The sequence below is a fragment of the Perca fluviatilis genome, chromosome 13, assembly GCF_010015445.1.
Source record: "Perca fluviatilis chromosome 13, GENO_Pfluv_1.0, whole genome shotgun sequence".
Lineage (NCBI taxonomy): Eukaryota > Metazoa > Chordata > Actinopteri > Perciformes > Percidae > Perca > Perca fluviatilis.
In genome coordinates, this window is record NC_053124.1 from 1,144,387 (window position 1) to 1,169,726 (window position 25,340).

At 42.8% G+C, this 25,340-nt stretch overlaps 1 protein-coding gene across 1 annotated transcript in view; it reads left to right on the plus strand.

The window, feature by feature from the left end:
- Positions 1-17,678, plus strand: part of thsd7aa (thrombospondin, type I, domain containing 7Aa) — a 247,220-nt gene extending 229,542 nt beyond the window's left edge. The window contains exons 27-29 of the mRNA XM_039820834.1: positions 1,057-1,270; positions 7,225-7,312; positions 16,265-17,678. Of these exons, the coding sequence (XP_039676768.1) occupies positions 1,057-1,270; positions 7,225-7,312; positions 16,265-16,352 (390 nt within the window). The 3' untranslated portion in view covers positions 16,353-17,678. The remainder of the gene's footprint in view (positions 1-1,056; positions 1,271-7,224; positions 7,313-16,264) is intronic.
- The last annotated feature ends 7,662 nt before the right edge of the window (positions 17,679-25,340 follow it).

A 25,340-nucleotide genomic window follows, 5' to 3' on the forward strand; every position in this document is an offset into this window, starting at 1 on the left:
GTTGACGATTTGCGGTGTCTGAGTGCCGCGCAAATGCACGGTCACAAGGAGCGGCGTCCGCCGGTAACCCCGACGCGCACAGAGGCGCAAGGGCCCGTCCATCGCTGCTCGCAGCTTTAATTGGTATTGGTATTAGAAATATTGGGCTTTACAGTCGGCTCATATTTGTCTGAGTGACTCTGCTGTGCTGTTACAGCACAAAACTAGCAGGCTGCAGTTTTTCTACCCTGGAAATCCAGAGTTCTTGCGAGAGCACAATTTGAATTTGCTCAGCGAGTCACTCTGGCATTCAGTAATGACAAATAACTATGCCATTGGAGCCAAGCTGCACCAATCACATCGCTGTATCTGATATAGGCGGACGACGGTTTAATCTACCAGTTATCTCCGCTGGTAGCTAAGAGTTTAATCTACCAGTTATCTTCGCTGGTAGCTAAGAGTTTAATCTACCAGTTATCTCCACTGGTAGCTAAGAGTTTAATCTACCAGTTAGCTCCTCTGGTAGTTGAGAGTTTAATCTACCAGTTAGCTCCTCTGGTAGCTAAGAGTTTAATCTACCAGTTAACTCCTCTGGTAGCTAAGAGTTTATTCTACCAGTTAGCTCGGCTGGTAGCTACGAGTTTAATCTACCAGGTAGCTCGGCTGGTAGCTAAGAGTTTAATCTACCAGTTAGCTCCTCTGGTAGCTAAGAGTTTAATCTACCAGTTAGCTCCTCTGGTAGCTGAGAGTTTAATCTACCAGTTAGCTCCTCTGGTAGCTAAGCGTATGGGCCTCTGGATACGTCACCCCCGTGTATTGTTGAGATTGGTCGTAGTGTTATTCAATTGCGTGCAGTGAGATTTTCAAATGCATGCTTGGTGCTGCTCCTCAAATTGGGCCATTTTCATTACTCATTGCCAGACCCTTAATCTTTCGGATTTGGGTCTGGATTTCCAGGCTACAGTTTTTCAACAACACAGCAGAACTGTTAAGTCTTTGGAGACCGCTGATGGTGTACGCAGTATAGGGCTGATTAGTCCATGTCCTTGTATTAAACCTTACTCCTTCCTGTGCCAGGCGGGAGTTTGTGGCTGTGAGGAGGGCTACACTGAAGTGATGACATCTGACGGCCTGCTGGACCAGTGCACAGTCATCCCGGTGCTGGAGATCCCCACTGCAGGGGACAGCAAGGCTGATGTCAAGACCATCAGAGCCTTCAACCCCACCCAGCCTGCAGCCAGCGGCCCTGGCAGGGCGGGACGCACCTGGTTCCTGCAGCCCTTCGGCCCAGGTAACACACCTTGACACATTCTGTGACGTCTGACTGCTGGAGCTGTTGTTATTATTCAATTCAATTTTATTTATAGTGTCAAATCTCAACAGGACTCAACACCTTACAGATAGAGTGGGTCTAGACCACACTCTATAATTTATAAAGACCCAACAATTTCCCACAAGCATATATTTGGGACAACAGTGGCGAGGAAAAACGTCCTTTTAACAGGCAGAAACCTCGGACAGACCCTGGCTCTTGGTGGGCGGCCATCTGCCTCTGCCAGTTGACCCACAGAGACACTGATACATTATCATGTTGAAATATGTGATGACTGTGTTTTTTAAGATGAACTGCAGAATAATACAATGAAGCAACATATAAATAAGAATAAAGTGTTACAGTGGATTGTCACGGCGTGCAGACACACGGAAACATAGCAGAACATACTGAGACAAAGAAAATCAGCATGTACCAAATTAAAATATATTCAAGGAAAGGCTGATTGCTGAGAACACAAAATAATTGCTTACTAAGCTATAAAAGGAGTGTAAGGGGGCGGGGGCTATTAAAAGACAGGGAAACAGAATGAGGTCCTTTGACAGAAAGGACATGATGAATGTAGCAAGGGCAGAGGGGATAAAGGAAAGAAAGGAAAACACAGGAAACATGGAAGAAAGAAAGGGAGAAGTAATGAAGAGGGAAAGGAGGAAGAAAGAAAGAAAGAAAGAAAGAAAGAAAGAAAGAAAGAAAAAAAGAAAGAAAGAAAGAAAGAAAGAAAGAAAGAAAGAAAGAAAGGGGAAATTAATAAATTAAATGGGGAAGATGAAGAAAATCCAGAATAAAAAGAAAAGAGAAAAACAAATACAGGAAGAAGGTAAAAAGGGAGAAAAGAAATAAGAAAGAGGGGGTGAAGGGGAAAAGGGAAGAAGGAAACAAGACAGCTAGGAATGAAAGCGGGTACAGACAGAACAGCAGAACCAACGGAAAAGGGGAAGGAAGAAAGCAGGAAGAAGGAAAAAAGGGGGAAAGGAAGACATTTAGAAAGAAAAAGGAAAAAAAATAAATACAAGGATAAAGGGGGGAACAGAACAAGGAATGAAGGAGGGAACAGGAAAGACAGTTAAAAAATTGGAATATATATATATATATATATATATATATATATATAGATGGTCCTCACCAAAAAAACTGCTGTATAGGTTGATTTTGTAAAAAGCTTATTATGCTGTTTGCAGCATAATAAGTCAGGTGACATAGTATAAGAGTGGTGGATGGGTCAAACAAACACAGATCCTTAACCCAGGAGACCGCTGTTCCTGTCCCGTGTGAAACCATCGTTAACCAACGTATAGTACATGCCAAAAGTTTGGACACACCTTCTCATTCAATGTGTTTCTTTATTTTCATGACTATTTACATTGTAGATTCTCACTGAAGGCATCAAAACTATGAATGAACACATATGGAATTATGTACTTAACAAAAAAGTGTGAAATAACTGAAAACATGTCTTATATTTTAGATTCTTCAAAGTAGCCACCCTTTGATTTTTTTGATAACTCTGCAAACCATTGGTGTTCTCTCAATGAGCTTCATGAGGTAGTCACCTGAAATGGTTTTCACTACTCAGGTGTACCTTGTCAGGGTTAATTAGTGGCATTTTTTCCATTATTAATAAAAAAGCAAAGGGTGGCTACTTTGAATAATCTAAAATATAAGACATGTTTTCAGTTATTTCACACTTTTTTGTTAAGTACATAATTCCATATGTGTTCATTCATAGTTTAGATGCATTCAGTGAGAATCTACAATGTAAATAGTCATGAAAATAAAAAGGAAAGGTGTGTCCAAACTTTTGACCTGTACTGTAACTGCGTTAGAAAGTAACCGCATCACAGACACAACTACATCACGGATTAGGTCAAACATACAATCATACACATTTGAACCCAAACTTTGATCTTTACCTAAACCTAACCAAGTAGTTTGGTTTTACAATGCTAACAGCATTTTTAAAACTACTATCAGACTTCCGGTTTGACAGTTAGATGGAGTAGATGCACTAAGTGAGAGCTCCGGTAAAATACATTTTTACAACATTCCGCCCTCTAACTTTTACACCGGAGCGGCTTCAGTTTATTTTTTACTCGTCTATCATTTCTTTCGAAAATTAAAGTCGGCTCTCTAAATGGAGTCAAAGGGTATAAAGTCGAGGCAAAAAGTAGGATGCAACGTTAGCTTGGAGGCTATAACCACGTTACTCGAGCAGCACCGAGAGGCACTAGCCACCGATTTTAATACTTTGTTTGGTCAGCTCGACTCAAAGTTAGACCAAGTTAAATTTACATTGGAAGACCATTATTCTCCGCCTGTATCGGTACCAGACGAAGGATCTCCTCATCAGAGAGTCACAGCTCGAGTTTGGCGGCAAACCAATTCGGATTGGGGAGGATTATAGCCCTGAAGTTCAAAGCCAGCGAGCAGTATTGGGAAGTCATGGCAGAGCTTTACAGACTGGGACTAAAACCTGCTCTGCTATACCCTATACCCTATACTCTGTCTCATGTTGTCCGGTGGAGCCAGAAAGTGGATAAACTCAGCCAAGGAGGCACAGAAATACATCGACAACCCCAGGTCACCTAAACCCTTATATAGACTTTATAGATCTTTATCAGTCTGTTAAATCGGTTCAAACAAACGCTAACACAGTGGTCACCTCTGTCAATGTCTCTGGTCGGCCCGATAAACTCAATCAAAATGGCTATTCTACCAAAGTTTTTGTACCTTTTTCAGGCCTTCATCCCCAGGTCCTTCTTTGACCAGCTTGACTCAACTCCTTGCTCATATATATGGAGTTAAGCGGCCTCATCTAAATAGGGCCCACCTTCAAAGAGCCAAGGCCTGGCTCTTCCAAATTTCCGCTTTTATGATTGGGCTGCTAATCTGCGCTGCCTTGCATTTTGGTCTTTTTTCACAGTCAGTAACCATGGAGTTACATACAAATGAGAATATATCCATACCTGCACTACTTGGATCCCCACTTCCATTCCCCTCGATTACATTTAAAAAAAATCCAGGGTTAGACACTCTTTAAGGATATGGTTCAATTAAGGAAATGTTTTGGGTTGCATAACTTCTCTCTACTGAGCCCTATTGCATCAAACCATCTTTTCAAACCATCAACACAAGATCCTGTCTTTAAAGAAGAGTGGCACTGGGCTTCTCTTTGTCAGAAGATACATTGAGTTCCGTTCTTAAACTGGTTAATTCCACCTCTCTATGTGCTCACCACTGCCTTATCCAATTCAAAGTGCTTCATAGGGCTCATATCTCAACAACCAAACTATCTACTATGTACCCTGACGTTAGCCCACTCTGTGTTAAATGTAAAATTTCTGAAGCCTCTCTAAAGCTGTTTTATGCTTCTGAGTCAAGTCCACGCCGTAGCTATGCCGTCGCTCCTATGGTTTATTTGCAAAGCTGATGTCAGTGAACTAGCATGTTGCTACTCCCCACAGTAGGCTGCTGGAAACACTAACTATCAACACACAGGAGGGGTTGACCAATCACAGTCCTTGCAGTCTGCGTTGCCTCGACGCAAAGTTACACATTTTTGGAGGTGCACGTCTAGCTACGTCTGAGGGCTCTGAGAGAGTTTCTTGGCGACGCAGAGGGGTCTGTGTGTGCCTTTATTCATATGTATTGGTTATGTCCCAGCCTCAGCAAGTTCTGGATGGAGGTCTTCCAAACATTATCTCAGGTGTTTAACATCATATTGGAACCAAAGCCTCTAATTGCTCTTTTTGGGGTCACTGAAGAGGTGGTTAGATTAACTGCAGATAAACAACCCACTATCTTTTGCCTCTCTTCTGGCCTGGCGAGCAATTCTGCTAAGGGTGTTTTCACACCGACAGCCTTTAGTTCGGTTGAATCGAATTAGAGTTTGTTTGCCCCGCTGGTGCGCTTCGTTTGGACAGGTGAGAACGCGGCAGTCGAACTCGGGTGTGTACCAAAAGCGGACCAAATAAGCGTACCGAGACCTGCTTGAAGAGGTGGTCTTAGTACGCTTTCAATCGAACTCTGGAGCAGTTCATTTGTGGTGAGAACATGATCCATACTCGAACCACACCAACTATATGTACTCCGCAAGTCTGAGCTAATGTCTCCTGTAGTCAGGTGTGTATAGCAACCTGTGATGCAGCAGAGCAGCAAACTGCAGCAGCTTGCAGTGTTTCTATCACAGAAATAGACTGCGGTCAAGCTTGCCGTCCGTCACTCGTATCTCCGTGGTCAAACCAGCTGCCGCTAAAATTGGAAATAGACGCCGGCAGAGCAGAGCGAAGTCTCGGTGACCAGAGCAGACGTAGTAACGTCTCTTGCGAAACAATGTCTGAAACAAATGAGCTGGTTTGACGACTAGACCAGAACACAGGACCTTCTTCCTGTATTTACTTTCTTGCTCCCGTCCCCAGACACATCCAACCAATAAGAGGGCTGGACTTTCTTGTCTGATTTGTAATGATGCATTTTGGTACGCTTGGATTTTTCCAGGTGTGAAACCAAACCAAACCAAACCGACCGAGGGCAAATCGCTCCAAGTTTACAAACTCACCAGCTGATTCAGACCAAAGCAAACGAACTACAGGTGTGAAAATGCCCTAAGGTGGAGGGAACCTGTTCCGCTCACTCATAGACAATGGCTGACAGATATTATGTCCTGCCTAAAGCTTGAAAAATCAAGTTCTCGCTTCAGCATTCAAATGCAAGGTTTCCGAAAGCATGGGGACCTTTTTTGAACTCATTCCAGGCTTTATAACTACTTATTAATCAAGAACAGTTTAATGGAATTACAGTCTATCCATTCTCTTATCGTGGATTATCATTGTGACAGGCTGATACTGACATGTGGTCACTGGCAGTGATTTGGGAGGGATTATTTAGAGTATTTTGATCTTTCTTTTATTGCTGTTGGTTTGATATATGTGGCATACACTGTTTTTTATTTATTCCTTTCATTTTCATTTTGTCTTTAACAAATCGACAGCTTTCTACGTTGTTAAACTGAAAAGTAAATAAAAAGATTTTGATGAAAAAAAAAACTACTATCACGACTTTAAATGGATCTGTCTTTTTTTTTTTTTGGCAAAAAACCTAGTAGTCTGTCGTTTAGGTATGGGGGCTTCAATGTTACAAATTGGAATTACAAGAGAAAAACTGACTGATATGTACATTTACAGCTATCTGCTTATTTTAATGTTTTAATAAAATATTCATCTCATCAAATAGGGCAAATTGAAAGAACCAGCTGTTTCCAGAAGTAAAACTCCCGTATGTACAGCACATACAGTACAGTTAGCATGTGATGTTGTGTAATGACATTTTTATCAGTTCTGATTAACAGCATATTTATAGATGGTCCAGTACAATAACACATTTTACACAGATGTTAAAGGCGTTGTATGGTTTATCTGTGTTCATTTGTTTTGGTACATTGATGATCAGTGACCTTCCTCACTGCAGAAAAATGTGTAGAACTCTACTGCCCCCTTCAGCTCAGACAAGGAAATGAACGTCATACAGAATATATCCCTACAGCAGAGATCTTCAACAGGGAGGCCGTGACCCCTAGGGGGTCCTCAGAGTTAGTGCAGGGGTGCCGCCAATTTTTGTTTTTTAAATAAAATGTGTGAAAATATACATTAGTATCAATTAAAAATATTAAAAGCAAAGATAAATTGACCTATTTGTGAAAAAAAACATTGAATTTACACATTGAATATAAGTATTGTTAACGTTGAAACATGATGTATAAATAATATCCATTTATTTTCATCCATTCTGCCCAATTGTATACAGTATACTGTATGTAGTAGGGGGACCCTACTCAGTCTCTCTTTCAGCTTAGGGGTCCTTGGCATAACAGTGTATTAATCGTGTGTGTGTGTGTGTGTGTGTGATTCTTTGTGCAGATGGGAAGCTGAAGACCTGGGTGTATGGAGTAGCAGCAGGAGCGTTTGTTCTGCTCGTCTTCATAGTCTCCATGACATACTTAGCATGGTAAGGTTCCAGCACTCACATGTTATCACTGTCTGTCCCTCTACCATGTGTTCTGGTCCTATCATCACGTCAGTTACCATTCATGCATGTCATTCACCTGCATTCTGTGATGTAATGGAGGTCAGAATGAAGAAAAGACCCATCTGTTTGAACAAAACTATAGATTAGATTAGATTTGACGAGATAGACTTTATTGGTCACCACATTGGGGAATCTCAGTGCTACAGCAGCAAAATATCAGACACAGAGCACACATACAGAATATACAAGAAATAATAAATAGGATACAATACAAGAACAACTATTCCAAAAAAGAAGCTAAAAAAAGATAAATACAAAGGAAAAAAATTACAAATATACAAGTTAGGAATAAAAATGTACAACTACTTAAATAGTATTTATAAAGATGCAAGTTGCACTTGGTGCAATATTGTGATGTATTTGAGTCTTATCTAACACTCAGTAATAAAGTGTTAAAGGTTAACAACTTTAATTTCTGCTTTTGTGATAAGGTTATAGGGCAATTGTCCAGCTTGTATTTACCTTTACAAAAATGCTTGTTTTGCCACTGACAGGCTCAGATTAATATTCTAAGTGTCTGACAACATTATGGAAAGGATCCCTACAGAGATAGACCTTTAAAACCTCTGTAAGACCTTTCTGTTTAACCAGAAACAGCTCTGAAGTTGCCAGCACTAAACCCACCATCCATCCATCCATCTTCTTCCACTTATCCGGTGTCGGGTCGCGGGGGGAGCAGCTCCAGCGGGGGACCCCAAACTTCCCTTTCCCGAGCCACATTAACCAGCTCTGACTGGGGGATCCCAAGGAGTTCCCAGGCCAGGTTGGAGATATAATCCCTCCACCTAGTCCTGGGTCTTCCCCGAGGCCTCCTCCCAGCTGGACATGCCTGGAACGCCTCCCTAGGGAGGCGCCCAGGGGCCGTCCTTACCAGATGCCCGAACCACCTCAACTGGCTCCTTTCGACGCGAAGGAGCAGCGGCTCTACTCCGAGCTCCTCATGGATGACTGAGCTTCTCACCCTATCTCTAAGGGAGATGCCAGCCACCCTCCTGAGGAAACTCATTTCGGCTGCTTGTACCCTGGATCTCGTTCTTTCGGTCATGACCCAGCCTTCATGACCATAGGTGAGGGTAGGAACGAAAACTGACCGGTAGATCGAGAGCTTTGCCTTCTGGCTCAGCTCTCTTTTCATCACAATGGTGTGATAGATTGAATGTAATACCGCACTCGCTGCGCCGATTCTCCGACCAATCTCCCGCTCCATTGTCCCTTCACTCGCGAACAAAACCCCAAGGTATTTAAACTCCTTCACTTGGGGTAAGGACTCATTCCCTACCTGGAGAAGGCATTCCATCCGTTTCCTGCTGAGAACCATGGCCTCAGATTTAGAGGTGCTGATCCTCATCCCAGCCGCTTCACACTCGGCTGCGAACCGATCCAGTGAGTGCTGAAGGTCACAGGCCGATGATGCCATCAGGACCACGTCATCTGCAAAGAGCAGCGATGAGATCCCCAGCCCACCGAACTGCAACCCCTCCCCACCCCGACTACGCCTTGATATCCTGTCCATAAATATTACAAACAGGATTGGTGACAAAGCGCAGCCCTGGCAGAGGCCAACCCTCACCTGAAATGAGTCCGACTTACTGCCGAGAACCCGGACACAGCTCTCACTTTGGTCGTACAGAGATTGGATGGCCCTGAGAAGAGACCCCCTCACCCCATACTCCCGTAGCACCTCCCACAGTATCTCCCGGGCGACATGGTCATACGCCTTCTCCAGATCCACAAAACACATTTAGACTGGTTGGGCATACTCCCAGGCTCCCTCCAGGATCCTTGCGAGAGTAAAGAGCTGGTCCGTTGTTCCACGACCAGGACGGAATCCGCATTGTTCCTCCTCAACCCGACGTTCGGCTATCGGCAGAACCCTCCTTTCCAGCACCTTGGAGTAGACTTTACCAGGGAGGCTGAGAAGTGTGATACCGTTCCGGTAATTGGGCACACACCTACCCTCTGGTCCCCTTTTAAAAGGGGAACCACCACCCCAGTCTGCCACTCCTTTGGCACTGTCCCAGACTTCCACGCAATGTTGAAGAGACGTGTCAACCAGGACAGCCCCTCCACACCCAGAGCCTTGAGCATTTCTGGACGGATCTCATCAATCCCCGGGGCTTTGCCACTGTGGAGTTGTTTGACTACATCAGTGACTTCCGCCTGGGAAATTGACGACAGTGTCCACCATGGTGTTTGTGGGTTACGGCCCCTTGAGGCACCTAAGACCCTAAGACCACAGCTCCTCGCCGCAGCTTCAGCAATGGAAACTTTGAACATTGTCCACTCGGGTTCAATGCCCCCAGCCTCCACAGGGATGCACGAAAAGCTCCGCCGGAGGTGTGAGTTGAAAGTCTGTTGGACAGGGGCCTCCTCCAGACGTTTACCCAATTTACCCGCACTACCCGTTTGGGCTTACCAGGTCTGACCAGAGTCTTCCCCCACCCCCTGACCCAACTCACCACCAGATGGTGATCGGTTGACAGCTCCGCCCCTCTCTTCACCCGAGTGTCCAAAACATACGGCCTCAGATCAAATGAAACGATTATAAAATCGATCATTGAACGTTGGCCTAGGGTGCTCTGGTACCAAGTACACTTATGAGCATCCCTATGTTCGAACGTGTTGTTTGTTAGAGACAATCCATGACTAGCAAAGAAGTCCAACAACAAACAACCACTCTGGTTTAGATCAGGGATCACGCCTCTCCATGTGTCTCCATCATTGCCCACGTGCGCGTTGAAGTCCCCCAGCAGAACGATGGAGTCCCCCACTGGAGCCCCATGCAGGACTCCACTCAAGGTCTCCAAGAAGGCCGAATACTCCGAACTCCTGTTTGGTGCATATGCACAAACAACAGTCAGAGTTTTCCCCCCCACCACCCGCAGGCGTAGGGAGGCGACCCTCTCGTCCACCGGGGTAAACTCCAACGTAGCGGCGCTCAGCCGGGAGCTTGTGAGTATCCCCACACCCGCCCGGCGCCTCACACCCTGGGCAACTCCAGAGAAGAAAAGAGTCCAACCCCTATCCAGGAGTATGGTTCCAGAACCGAGACTGTGCGTAGCGGTAAGCCCCACCAGATCTAACCGGTAGCGCTCCACCTCCCGCACCAGTTCCGGCTCCTTCCCCCACAGAGAGGTGACGTTCCACGTCCCCAGAGCCAGCGTCTGCTGCCCGGGTCTGGTCCGTCGAGGCCCCTGACCTTCACTGCCCCCTGTGTGGCAGCGCACCCGACCCCAGCGGTTCCTCCCACAGGTGGTGGGCCCATGGGCTGGAGAGATGGGGGCCACGTAGCTTTTTCCTCTTTCTTTCTTCCTCTTCCACATTGTTTCATAGGGTTTTTGAACCATTCTTTGTCTGGCCCCTCACCTCAGACCACTTTGCCTTGGGAGACCCTACCAGGAGCACAAAGCTCCAGACAACACAGCCCTCAGGTTCATAGAGACACACAAACCTCTCCACCACGATAAGGTGATGGTTCCCGGAGAGGAAACCCACCAGACTCTATTTAAAAAAGCAATACTTTTAGCGTGTATAGAGCCAACATATTTTCACATGTAAATCTGTAAATTATGAGTTGATTTCAACCAAAACTAAAGTTTGTGATGGTTGGAAAAGTGGAAAGACGACCCCAAACGGCTTTTCATAGTTTTATTTTGTGTCTGTCGACTTTGAATGAAGTGTATTTTAAGATGCTAAAATTACTGTCTGGTGAGTCTGGTGACTTTAGCAAATGCAATTTCGCGGATGTTTTTATGTTTAAAAAAAGGATCTTACTCTTCAACAGAAATGTAGAACTCCTTAGAAATCCTTTCCATAATGTTATCAGACACTTAGAATATTAATCTGAGTCTGTCAGCGCCAAAACCAGCACTTTTGTGAAGGTAAATACAAGCTGGACAGTTGTCCTATTAACTTACATTGTAGCTTGTTTCTCCGCTGCCGACTGCAGTGATCTCTCTTAATTCTGGACCAATGTGAGAGTAGGGCTGGGTATCGTTCAAAATCTTTCGATCCGGTGCCAATTTCGATACCTCAGTTTCGATACCGGTTCCTAACGATACTTTTTTCGATACCATATATTTTAAAATCCATTTCAACATCAACAAAAATACATTAAACACAAATCTTTTATTTTCCAACTTAATTCTGAATCAAAACAGTTCTTAAAATGTAAAAATGCTGGTAAAACTGCTCACTCAGAGTAACATTAATAAAGTTGCCTTGCCTTAGAAGCTCAGCCTGTCAGTCAGTCACCAGGGCAGAGAAACCACCGTTGTGCCTGCTTGCCTAGAGCTTAGAGGAAGTGTAACGTCAACAGCACCGCGACCGCTTTCGGCTCGCCATTAATATCATATCGCAGCAAACGCTGTCTGCGTGAAGTTTTGAAAAACTGTAACCACACTTGAAACCCCTTTATCGGCATTGCAGTGACTCACTGTGACTTCAACAAAACTACAGAGCCGACGACGTAGTTTACTCGGTCCACACCTCTCCGTGTAGGTGTGTGTGTGTGTGTGTGTGTGTGTGTGTGTGTCGGTCGGAGCTCTGTCAGTATGCAGAGAGGACAGATAAGCTTGCGCTTAAGCGTTCAGACGCTTTTGGAACCGAAATTTGGCACCAAAAGATTAATAATTTTTCGACACTCATAGGATCGAAAAAAAACATTCTGTGCCATAAAAGTATTGACGTTCGGTGCCCAGCCCTATGTCAGAGATTGTTGTTCCCATCAGTCACTTAGACACAAGAACATAGGAAAATAGGGTCCCGGTTGAAAAAAAACGGTAGTTACCCTTTAAGTAACATTGACTGAAGTAAAGGATCTGAGTACTTCTTTCACTGCTGGTCTAACCTCCATTACATCACTGCTTATGTTTATTAATTTATTCTGTTCATTTCATTTCTCATTTCACCTTGAGTTCCCTCATCATTTGTCCCTTCATTTCTGTACTTTTTTTTCTCTCCCCCTCATACTCCCTGCTCAGTTATTGCGATTGTTGCCTTTGCTGCAAGTCGAGTTCCAAGTCCCCCTCAGACGGGGTTTACTGGATGGACCCAAACAGCTACACAGTGCCTTACACCTGTCCTGCCTGCCAGAAACTAGAGCAAGACGAGTTACAGCGGCACAGCCAACAGCAACAGCATCAGCAAGAGCAGCAGCAGCAATATGAGGCGCTGCCCCAACAGCCTCCACCAACACTACAACCACAGCAGCAGTCTCTGCCACCCCCACCACCTCCCTTTGAAACTCTCATCACTTAGCCAGGGCCTCACCTCACTCCTGTACTCTAACTCACTGTGCCTGGCATTCATTTGTGCCTAAATCCATCCAGTGCCTGTTCATTAATTTCAGTGGATCACTTCCTGGAGGTGAGCAGTCCAGGTTCCATCAAACACATCACATCACTGCAGGCTTTTACTGTAAATACAAACTGCAGACTGCACTTCATAGGTTGGCTCTTTTTTATGCGTTGTATAATATTATTCATGTAGTATATAACTATATACATATATATACTCAACAACAAAAGAAACGTCCTCTCACTTTCAACTGCTTTTATTTTCAGCCAACTTAAAATGCGTAAAACTTTGTATGAACATAAAAACATTCAACTACTAAGAACTAAACTGAACAACGTTTCACAGACATGTGACTAACAGAAATGGAAAAATGTGTCCCTGAACAAAGTTCATCCAAAGTCACAGAACATTACAGGGAAGACCCCCTCCTCCCTCATATGGTCCCCTTCCTGCAGGCTCATCCTGACATCACCCTCCAGCGTGATAACGCCACCAGCCATGCCGCTCATTCTGTGCGCGATTTCCTGCAAGACAGGAATGTTAGTGTTCTGCCATGACCAGCGAAGAGCCCGGATCTCAATCCCAGCACGTCTGGGACCTGTTGGATCGGAGGGTAAGGGCGAGAACCATGCCCCCCAGAAATGGCCGGGAACTTGCAGGTGCCTTGGTGGAAGAGTGGGGTAACATCTCACAGCAAGAACTGGCAAACCTAGTGCAGTCCATGAGGAGGAGATGCACTGCAGGACGTAATGCCACCAGATACTGACTGTAACTTTTGATTTGGACCATCCTTTGTTCAAGGACACATTTTTCCATTTCTGTTGTTCAGTTTAGTTCTTAGTAGTTGAATTTTTTTGTTTATTAAAAGTTTTACGCATTTTAAGTTGGGATAGAGGGGGGGTATTATTTGATCATGCAGAACAAAACATGCATGAATTAAGCCCCCCTCTCAATACCATGGATATAGTGCCTCTCGGCCAGCCATGCCAAAACACTTTTTTATAAACTTCAATTTTCAATGGAAAATAATCCCAAATTGAAATAGCGCAGGGAGGCCTCTAGCGTTCGCCCCATGTTAGCTGAATCCTGCAGCGGTGTGGGTTTGAGATCTGACCTGCTGCCCTTTGCTGCGTGTCATCTCCCATCTCTCTCCCCCTTTCATGTCTCTACACAGTAAAGGGAAAAGCCCCAAAAAAATGAAACGCAACATGGTATCAACATTTTGCAGCGAAAACTAAATACTTTCACCCAGGAAATGCTCAATCTACCATCCTCGGGAGTGTTTGAATCCAAACCACGTTTTGGTGCCTAAACTTAACTGTCATCGCCACATGACGCTAACTTTCTTTGCCTGTAGCCGGCTCACAGTCACTTGTTGGCGGCTAAACAACTGCCGCTGGTAGCCGCCGTCCTGGAGCTCTGTAGCAGCTAAATACAACCAGCAACTGCTGCTCGGATTTTATCCTTCTATGACACTATAGACTGTTACACATCAATTAGTTTAGGCATATAATATGTGGTCTATTGGTGATGTAGCATTGATCTCGTAGGGGTGTCCCCACCAGGGATAAAAATAATCCAGCAGAGGCAGGGATATGTAGACCAGAAAGTGGGAAATCCCACGATTCCCCCCCCCGAAAATTTCACCCTGTAAATATATATATATAATATAGATTTTACCAGTATCATCTTGAATTGTGTCTGGAACAAATAGGTTTTAAAGAAATAGATCAACATTTTTGGATATACAGTTATTCATTTTCTTTCTGAGTGAGATGAGAAGATCAGTATCGATTTCCTGGCCGTCTCGGAGCTGGATTATGTGAAGCAGGAGGAAATACGCCTAAAATACTGTCACCCAGGAAACGCTTGTTTGTTCCTCGGGAGTGTTTTAATCCAAACTACCATCTTTTTCCTAACCTTAACTAGTGGTTTTGGTACCTAAACTTAACTGTTAGTGCCGCGTGATGCTGACTTTTTCTGTCCCTGAGAGGACCGTCATCTGGCGGTGCCTGTAGCCGGCTCACAGTCACCTGTTGGTGGCTGAACAGTCTATTGGTGAAGTAGCATTGATCACTTTCGGGGGGGGATACATTTTGTCCCCACCGGGGATAAAAATAATTCAGCAGAGGCAGGGATATGTAGACCACAAAGGGGGAAATCCGCCCTGGAAAAAATCGCACCCTGTTACTACTGGTATTGCTGCTCCTACTACTGTACTGCAACTGCCATTTCTACTACACTATGAGGTGGTGACTTTCCAAAATAGGGAATTAGGGAAAGTTTCCCACTATCTGTATGTGTGGGTCAAAACTGTTACTGCACTACCAGGAATAGAATTCTGGTGAAGTATAATAAGTTATTTATTCATTCATTCATTCATTCATTCATTATTTTTGTCAGTTTAACGTAGTCAAATTTGAATATATTGAGTGTAAAACTAGTGGAATGAGCCAATTTATTTATTTAGATACACTATTATATATTTAACACACACCTGCGTAGTAGTTTTAACTGTTGGATATAAACTGTTCACATGTTATTAAAACTCCCAAATTTACAGCACAAATGCAGAGAACTTCATTGTGTTTAATGATAGCTGCTGCCCTAAGTGGTTCTCAGGACTATTAGGGCTTCCCAACCTGCAGGCCAGACGTAATGTAATATCTTTCCTCTGCTGCCATCTTGTGGACCTCCATACACATTTCATGTAGACACTCAGTCATTCTCCTTTTCATGAGTTCAAGTGGATAAAACATATTTTACAAAATAAAGTTAAACATCCTATGAGTCATGGTTGTGGACAAACAACATATTTTGTCATTAGGTTTGGAGGACTTGTTCTAATGTGACTGTCATATCTTAGGGAAATTAATACTTTGTAATGGCTTTCGGGAAGGTAAAAAAAAAAACTAATTTCAAAAATTCTATTCTATTCTAACCAATTATTGGAAATGTTTGAATGAAATGGAAGTTATATTCGGAGTAAATGAAAAGACAGTGGTATGGTCCATGAACTACAGGGCAAACTGACCAGAGACAAGTCAGGAATGTGGAACATATACTGTAGATGCCTCTCACACTGAAGGATGCTCTTGTTGGGAAATGTTAAAGCCTGATTTATGATCCTGCAGAGGCTCCACGCAGAGCTTTCTAAGTAGGGGAGTGTGTGGTAGAGTGAGTGAGAGCGTGATGGTGATTATCTTCAGAGTGAGTAGTGACTCTAGAGTCCTAGTGAGAGAACCAAAGTGTCTCCCCTGTTCTTTCTGACCACGGTGGGAAATCTGGAGTAGGAAAAGTTAACCCTCTCCTTGAGTTCATGTTGTTGATGGAGAAGGAGAACCAGGAAATGAGTCGGGGGGGAAATGCAACGCTACCGAGCCACGGCTGGGTGCCTTAAAGAGATCGACGCACACACCAGCGCAGACGTAGATACTTGAGGCCAATTACTGTACGTAGGCTACGGAGAAAGCTCTGCGTGGAGCCAACGCAAGACCATAAAAACAGGCGAAGCTGAACGGTTGGGCTCTGATTCTCTAAACATGCTTTCCCTGTTCTTTGTTTGCTCTGTAGCAAAAAGCCAAAGAAGCCGCAGAGACGGCAGATGAACAACAGACTGAAGCCGCTGACTCTGGCCTACGACGGAGACGCCGACATGTAGAAGTCTTCCTGCTGACCACAGTGACCTACAGACATTCGTCCTACTGCAGGACACACAGGGTTACTATGGAAACCCTTGATGTCAGGGCTGCCGCTGGGCATTGTTCAACCTTCATGTGGACCCCGTGGGAAGATGATTCTGCCAGAAAGAGAAAAACCTCAAAGTTCAAGAACCAGAATCCATGTCCATTAGCAGCCTTGGTGTTGCCGTCCTCTATTTTTAATTTCCATTTTGATACTTTGTTTCACAAGAGCCTTCATAAATTCTTTATCTTCTTCTGGAAGTTTGCCTTTGCTTCTCTGCCATCTACTACTGCCGGTAACATCCAAATTAATGGTCTTCGGGTGGGGGGGGGAGGGGGGAGCGGGGGCGCAAAACAAAGATAAGCTCTAAAAGCACAAATCTTCATTTGTCTTTTTGTTAATTTTGTCACAGCTGAGTGGGATCATGTAGGCTACTAAGGACACTTGTCAGTCTTTGTCTCATTAAGAACAGTTAAATGCGTTTGTGTGAATGTGGCTTGGGTCCGTCTCGCAAGAAAAAGAAAACCAGAGAACATACAGTAAACGTAATGATTCCCAGAGCATTATCACTTCTGCCTGTCTCTCCTTTCTCTGTTTTCAGGCATAATTTTGCACTATATTAGTGCAGCATGATATGTACTTATGTCTAGCTTCGCCATAGGAAACTGCCTCTCTCAATACAAGATGGTGTACAGTCTTGTGCTAGAAATGTAAAAAAAAAGTAGACTTTTTTTGCAAACAGAACTCACCAATGTTTGTTAATATGTTTCTTCTATTACCTCTTATGTGTGATACAATGGGACTTAATGTAAATAGGATTTTTTCTGAGCTCTCAACTCTACCTTTCTAGTATGTACAGCTACATGTCCCAAACGCTGCCTGAGTTCAATTATTCTCTGATGATTGTCTGACTGTGGCTTAAGACCATGATCTATTACTTTTATTAATTATTGACAGACATTACTGTCATTGATTCCCAATTGGGGCTGTCATTTCTCAAAATTACCCTGGGCTTCGATCGGTTTAGTTTCGCGTAAATTTCCCAATGTTTTTCCCATGGTTTCGTTTTTTTTCCCAATGCAGACCACATTGTCTGTGTAATGTCATGAATAATGATTGGGCTGTGTGTGACCGCTTTCTTCTGGATATCTACTCAACTAACATGCATGGATAAAAAAGCAGTAGGAATTGTGGGTTTTAAAGGTCCTATGACATGCTTCTTTTTTGGATGCTTTTATATAGGCCTTAGTGGTCCCCTAATACTGTATCTGAAGTCTCTTTTATATAGACCTTAATGGTTCGCTAATACTGTATCTGAAGTCTCTTTCCCGAAATTCAGCCTTGGTGCAGAATTACAGCCACTGGAGCCAGTCCCACAATGAGCTTTCCTTAGGATGTGCCATTTCTGTGTCTGCAGCTATTGAGGAGGAGAGGGGGGGGGGCAAGGTGGAGGTTGGGGGTGTGGCCTTGACCAACTGCCGTTTTGCTTGTTTGCAATCCATGATGTCTCTCTCTCTCATGGTTGGGCCAAATTCTCTGGGCGGGCAAAGCAGAGAAAGGGGAGGTAACCTTGCTCCTTATGACCTCATAAGGAGAAGATTCCTGATTGGTCCATCTGAGCTTTCATTTTCTCAAAAGCAGAGCAGGATACCCAGGGCTCGGTTTACACCTACCACCATTTCTAGCCACTGGGGGACCATAGGCAGGCTAGGGGAACTCATATTAATGTTAAAAAACCTCAAAGTAAAATTTTCATGCCATGGGACCTTTAAATCGAGCACGGGCCCAAAAATGCTGCCGTTGTTCTGGCATGGGTCAGGTTTGGATAGAAACTATGTTGTTCATGAAGGTCAGGCATGATTTTGGGCCATCATAGCACTAATAGAAACCCCTTCCATTATGAAACCCTTCAGCTGTGATATGGGAAGAAGAAATGTGGAAACAAAACCTGATCCTGAGGATCATTTTATATTGAATCTTGGCTTAAAATATTTAGGTTGGTAGGTGTAAAGGCCTGTGACATTTGAGTTCAGACATTCATCATGGAAGTCAATTAAAATAAATCTGAATTCTGAGTTTAATGGTTAAGAAATATATCAGACTTTGCATTGAAAAACGTCAGAAGTCAGATATTAAATAATTAAAATTAAGAATCAAAATTCCTTCATTGCAAAAGGTATCAGAATGCTTTAAATGAACTAGTTCATACGACCGTTTGAAGGCAAAAGTGAAAAACCTGGTCTCTCAACCATAGTCTCCTCCTGGCTGCATCTCACTGTCTCCACCTATTTCCAAGAACTCTTTTGTGTCTTTGTAGTTTAGACACAAAAAATGTGGATAACAGCATTTCCAACAGTCATGGTAATGCACTTTGCCCTGTGCTCCAAAAAGTGACTGAACTTCTCTCTCAGCTCTCTTTATCATTCTTCACACAACTACTTTTGACATCCACATACAGTACCAATAGCTGGATAAAGTAGGGGGGTGCCCTTCTCCCTGTACCTTTCGGGCGTCAGATTGGGAGGGAGGTGTGCGACCTCCAGGGCCGTTACTAGCTTTTGGCAGGCTCTATGCAAGATGCTGTTTGGGGGCCCCTATTTTGTCAAACTACGATGGGGGGGATTCAATCCTTAAGATGATCTGTGCAGATACATCAATCTGTTACACTTTAGGAAGAAAACAGGCTAGATTCGTTAAAAATACTCAATTCAAATTAAACATCTCAGGTTGACCCAAGCAATTTAAACCTACAGAAAATTATAATAAAAAAGTTAACAATGAGGCTCCTCTACGTCAATAACAGGTTTACTTGCTAGTGGCTGAACTTGCAGCTTGGGGGCCCCCTAGTGGCTGCGGGGGCCCTATGCATCCGCATAGTCCGCCTATAGGAAGAAACGGCTCTGGCGACCGTGTCTGTAACTTTTAGAAAGCGATATTCACGCCCACTTCACGCAGTGATTGGACAGCTGCAGAGGTGAGAAAGGGTTTAAACTTACTCTCTGTCACTCTCTCTCTCTTTTTACATTGATGACACAACTATTTCTGTCATGTCTCACATGCCTTTCAGTTGCCTCTGAATGTGGCTGTTTTGGAACAGTTATACACACTTTTGATTTTAGATGTGGTCAAACAAGACGTCATATTGGCTAGTTCTCTTTTAGCATAACCCGAACTTCAGGGTGGAAAACTTAGACATTTGTTACAGGGAGTGCCCAAATGAAGCATCGTTTTTTTGTCTCTGGGAGAACCTTCCCCTTTCAAAGTGCGGGGAGGCTAGAGAATCTCATTTAAAGAGGAGGTGCATGTTTTTTCAAAGGATCAGGCCCCAGAATCGGGGTCGAACCAGAATTCTGATTTCCATACTTCTTTCTTTCACAGCCTCCAGTCTAAATGGTTGAATGGTTTATGAATCAAAAGTAATAACTTTATTAATATTGACATGTTATCTATGCTTATTAGATCCCATTTGATGATGTTTTACCATTTATAAGCCATCAGGGTTTGGTAACAAATGTTAGTGAGTCATTTATAGTATAGTTTTTTTTTCTTTACAACAATTCACTAAGTCTGCAGGTATACACTGAAGTTATTAATCTGTTATCAATCACTCAAAAGGTGATTCTTGACTCATTTTGAATTTACACAGGTCTTCATGAGATGTCCTGTCTCTATCTATCGACTTGAATTGCCCTCAAATCCAGTCAAATGGTGTTTCTACTGATACAAAATCAGTTCCAGAGGAATCATTGTATTTATTGACTTGTATTTTGAAGCTAAAAGTCCAGCCACCCAAAGTGAACACACCATTATTTATCAGTATGAGACATCATATCATTGCCAGAGAATGGCAGTTTAATATTCTGTGGAGTTTGTTGCTGGTAATTTGACGGAATGTTTAATTTATATCTCTTGGAATATGAGTTGTAAATAAGGTGCTAAATATTTCTTTTTTTAATTTATTGTTCATGTACCATAATGTGTTTCCTTTTTTTACTGCACAAGATGTTATGCAAAAAGAAAAAAAAAAAGATCTGGGGGCGTGACTGTGGGTGCGCCATACTGATAACCGTGTGAAAAACAAAGTCGCTGATGAACTCTGTCCTTTTCCTACTGTTTGTTTATATGTATTTGACTAATTGCTGATAATAAACAAGGGAAATATTTGAAAGTGTTGTCATATTATTTGAAAGCGTCTTCATTGCCTGATGTGAAATTAAGCAATATTACAACATTATTATAGAGGTTTGTTTTTAGTTAACGTCATTATTGGCATGGCATGCAGCCTGTAAGCATCACTGAAGTGCCACTAATATGACGTTAAACCAAACCCTTGAATGTAATATTGGCGATTATACAACAACAGTTACCAACAAAATAAAAGTTTTAATTAAACAGTATTCATATTGTGGGGCAATTCGCTAGTGATGGCCAAGTGAAGCTTCATGGACCATTATTCCTTTTTCTGAGCCCACTGAATGAATATCCCCCTTCAACCCTTTGTGGAAGAGGGGCTCTCTCTTCCACAGAGGGTTGAAAACACACTGAATTGCCATTCCTTTAACCTTTTTATTTGAACAGAGAGCTCAGAAAATAAAGACGATGGCTCACGAAGCTTCATTTGGCCGTCACTACAATTCACTCTCAAAATAAAAGGAGCCACAGAGGTGATTTCCCTCCCTGTTTAGTCAGCCAGTCAACTTAAGCTAACATTAGCTTTGTAGAAGTCCTGGGATTTCCCTAACTGAATAATTACTGCAAATATAAACATCAAACTCTTTTGTTAGCTCGATCTTGTTGTAACTAAGATGTCTGCTGAAAAAACTCATTTTTCCATGGATAGATTTAAATAATAACCCAACGCTAAGATTTTAGTGAGTCTGACGAACTGTATGAGACTGTACCGTTCCAAGCGTGATATAGGTACTGAAAACAAAGCTCTCTTTTTTTTTTTACAAATTTGGAGAACAAAACTGATGTATACCAATATTTTTGTGGATTCTTCAGTCCCTCCAGAAAAATGTGATTATGCGATCGCATAACTCAATGCATAATCAGCCAAAGCCCACATATTTAACAAACGTTAGTCAGCCAGTCAACTTAAGCTAACCTTAGTGTAGAGATCGTGGGATTTCCCAAACTGAATAACTACCGCACATATAAACACCCAACTGCTTTAAGCATATAAGCATATATATTTATAGCTCAATCTTGTTGTAACTAAGATATCTGCTTTTTCCATCGACAGATTTAGCTTCTGTACGTCCGCAAAAATCAAATGTAGCATGCTATTTTTAGATAGCGCTGAGTCACAGGGACAGCAGATCTAAACATTTCCAGTGAAACTTAACTTCAGAGTGTTGTAACAAATATCTTGTTTAATTTGATGAATCACTTCATATACTAGTTGGAGAGCATTTGTGTGTTCCACTGTGGTCATGATATGCATACAAATGTTTTGAAACAGTTTTTTAATTCAACGCCAATGTTGACATAGAAATAGAGTGATATTTTAAGAATCAGAATCAGAATGGGTTTTATTGCCAAGTACGTTTTTTAACACATACAAGGAATTTGTTTTGGTGTTGTTGGTGCACATCACACATTCTCTAAATGGAATATTAAACAATATAAGTATAGGTATAAACAATATAAGTATAAGTATATGTACACATTATGTATTAAATTAAATTAAAAATAAAGATAGAAATAAAAAAATAAATAAAGAGCAAAGAGCATTACAGTAGAGAGAGAACAGTGGCATGAAGAGCCAGGTGGAGAGTCAGGGTGGTTTCCGGGCCTTGTTAATAAGGCTAGTGGCGGAGGGGAAAAAGCTGTTCATGTGACGTGAGGTTTTGGTCCTGATGGACCTCAGCCTCCTGCCAGAGGGGAGTAGCTCAAAGAGTTTGTGTCCGGGGTGGGAGGGGTCAGCCACAATCTTTCCAGCACGGTTCAGAGTCCTGGTGGCGTAAAGGTCCTGGAGCGGCAGCAGATTGCAGCCAATCACCTTCTCTGCAGACCGAATGACACGCTGCAGTCTGCCCTTGTCCTTGGCAGTGGCAGCAGCGTACCAGATGGTGATGGAGGATGTGAGGATGGACTCAATGATGGCTGTGTAGAAGTGCACCATCATTGTCTTTGGAAGGTTGAATTTCTGCAGCTGCCGCAGGAAGTACATAAGTGATGCGCCAGGTGTGCTCAAATGGCTCTGGATGTGCTGTCATGCTGATTTGAGCATGTTCTAAATGTCTAGTTGACCAATCAGATTGCCTGGTTGGATCTACTTGTTGTATAATGTTGGGGTGTTGACAGAAGGTTATAGCAATACAAGTTCAGTTTTTGTCTCAGTGCTTCACGCTAACACTTTAGCATCACATAGTTACCTACAATAGGAATTATAACTATGTATAGCCCACAGGATATTGACGCGTTAGATGCTATTTGTTTTTGTAAAGTATAAAAAAGCACAATTTGCCTGTAATGTAATATGTGTGTTTTATAACACAGAGATGAGATGGGGAAATGTTTTTTCAAAGCTGTAGTATTTAACCCTAACGTTCTGTTTAACTGTTTGGCACATGAATCACTTTATTGAAAAATGTGTTGAACTAAACCTGATTAAGCCATCTCTACCATTCGGTTTGTTGTAGGATATGATAAAACAAAATCCACTAGATGTTGCTGTTAAATAGTATGCCTTTTCAGTTTGCCTCCTACAGGAAGTTACAAAAAACATCTGTGCCTGTAAACGAGAGCAAACAAGAAAGTGAGCTTACAAAGTAAAAGACCACCAAATTCTGCATAAGGAGGCAGGTTGGGGTGGTGGATGGGTCAAACAAACACCCTTTAAACAAACTTTCCCTCAGGAGACCGGGCTTTGTGTCCCATGTAGGGTGCTTTCACATCTGTAGTTCATTTGGTCCGGAACGAGGGCAAAAAAATATGAATTGTAAAATCTTTCCGCTGTTTCGGTTCCTTTTCACACCACACTGTTTGCTCTGGTCCGAATCAGTTGACAAGTTGGTGAAACAAACCAAAATGCAGCAACACAAGTTACTAAAGTAAATTTTGCAAAAAACAATTTTTTTTTATACTAAATATGGCTTTTAGCTGAAAATATAAACTAATTATACAAATATAACTTTTAATCCATTAACACAACGGTTCACTACATGTTAAAACGAGGCCAAGCCCATTCAGGAGACAGGAGTGTGTACGGTTTCATACCATTGGTGCAGCGGGTAATGTGCTATCTTTAGTTATAGAGAATCTTTTGCAATATATAAAGTCCTACTTACATACAAGTTTCTATAATTGGCAACAATGGCAGACTGGTATCATAGACTTATTAACATAGGTTCATAGACCAATATTGGTAAATATTTTAGTTGATTTATAGCTTTTTTATGTATTCTTTAACAATAAAGAAAAACCCGGTCTCACGGCAGTTCGTGTAAATATACACGTTATTCTTAATCTATTAATACGTGTTCACGGAGACGTTTTTTACGTGTAACTGTCACGTTATTTTTTACGTGTAAATGTCACATTATTTTCTCGGGGAAAGGACGCCGGAGGCGGCGAAAGGTCGGCCTCAATAAGCCGGAGTATTGCCGCGAGGCAGCCTGCTGGGGACCCGCCGGGAGGCGGCCGAAATGGAAGCTCCATAAGCCGGGAGGCGCCCGCGAGACGGCCCGCGAGGCGGCCCGCTGGGGACGCCCCGCAATAACGGGATGGCGGAGGTTGGGTTTAGGAAAAAACTTACGGGGAAAGGGCGCCTTAAACGCCGGGGAAAGGGCGCCTTAAACGCCGGGAGACGCGCCACAGTAACACGCGGGACAAAACGCCACACACAGGGACGCCATCCCCGGGAAACAAAGCGCCGCAAACGGGACGCGATCCCCGCTCGCCCGGGTGAAAGTCCTGTGTTGTTTGACCCATCCACCACCCCTTTTATTACTCCCTACGATTTCGTGCTGTGGCCACGAAATATGCTTCCCATTGAAATACATTAGTTCACATTTTCGTGTTGTCCACCACGTAAAAAACAACAAAAACATCTCCATGAACACGTATCAATAGATTCAAATAACGTCACATTTACACGAACTTCCATGAGACCGGGCTGAAAAGGTATGTTATTATTTGCGGTTATATAAAACCTATATATATATTTATATATATAGGTTTCATAATTGCAATCTTCCCAAATATAGTCCTATTTCACTGGACCAGTAACTATATAGTGTACTTTACATTCATGAAACAACAGGAAGATTTTGCTGAGGTCCCTTGTCTGTTGGGAACTTGTGCCACCCCCCTCTAGTCTCCTAAATAGGCTGGCACTGGCAAAGCCCACGTGACACAGATACAGGAAATTAGTCTGAGTTATGGTGTCTGGTTCTAAACCGTCCAAAGACATCCCTTCCGACATGCCCGCCGACACAGAGCTACACTACCGATACGCAAGTTTATACAGTCATGGCAACAACATATCTAAATGAGACAGAAAGACATTGATATTTGGAAAAGGTTGGTGATCCATATTTATTACCTCCAACTGTATATTTTGTTCCTAAAAATTGCGAAGCATCTGCCCCAACTTCCTTTTCCTGGTACGTAATCCATCCCCATACAACGAAAATAGCCTGAAGGCTTTCAAGAGTACAGATGCCTATCAATACGCCGTTGCAGGATGGGTCAAAGACACCAAGATATGGCCCTTAAATAAAAAATATATATGTGATAAGATTAGTGTTAATTTCGTCAGACAAGACGAGACGAAATATGTTCGTCAACGACCTTTTTTTCCATGACTAAGACGAGATGATGACGAGACGGCGCCAATGTCCAAAAACGCTGACTAAGACTAAATTAACATGCATTATTGTTTACGAAAAAAGACGAGACTAAAATGTTTTGCATAAAATAAAAACTAAGATAAAATCTTTCTTCATTTTCGTCCACA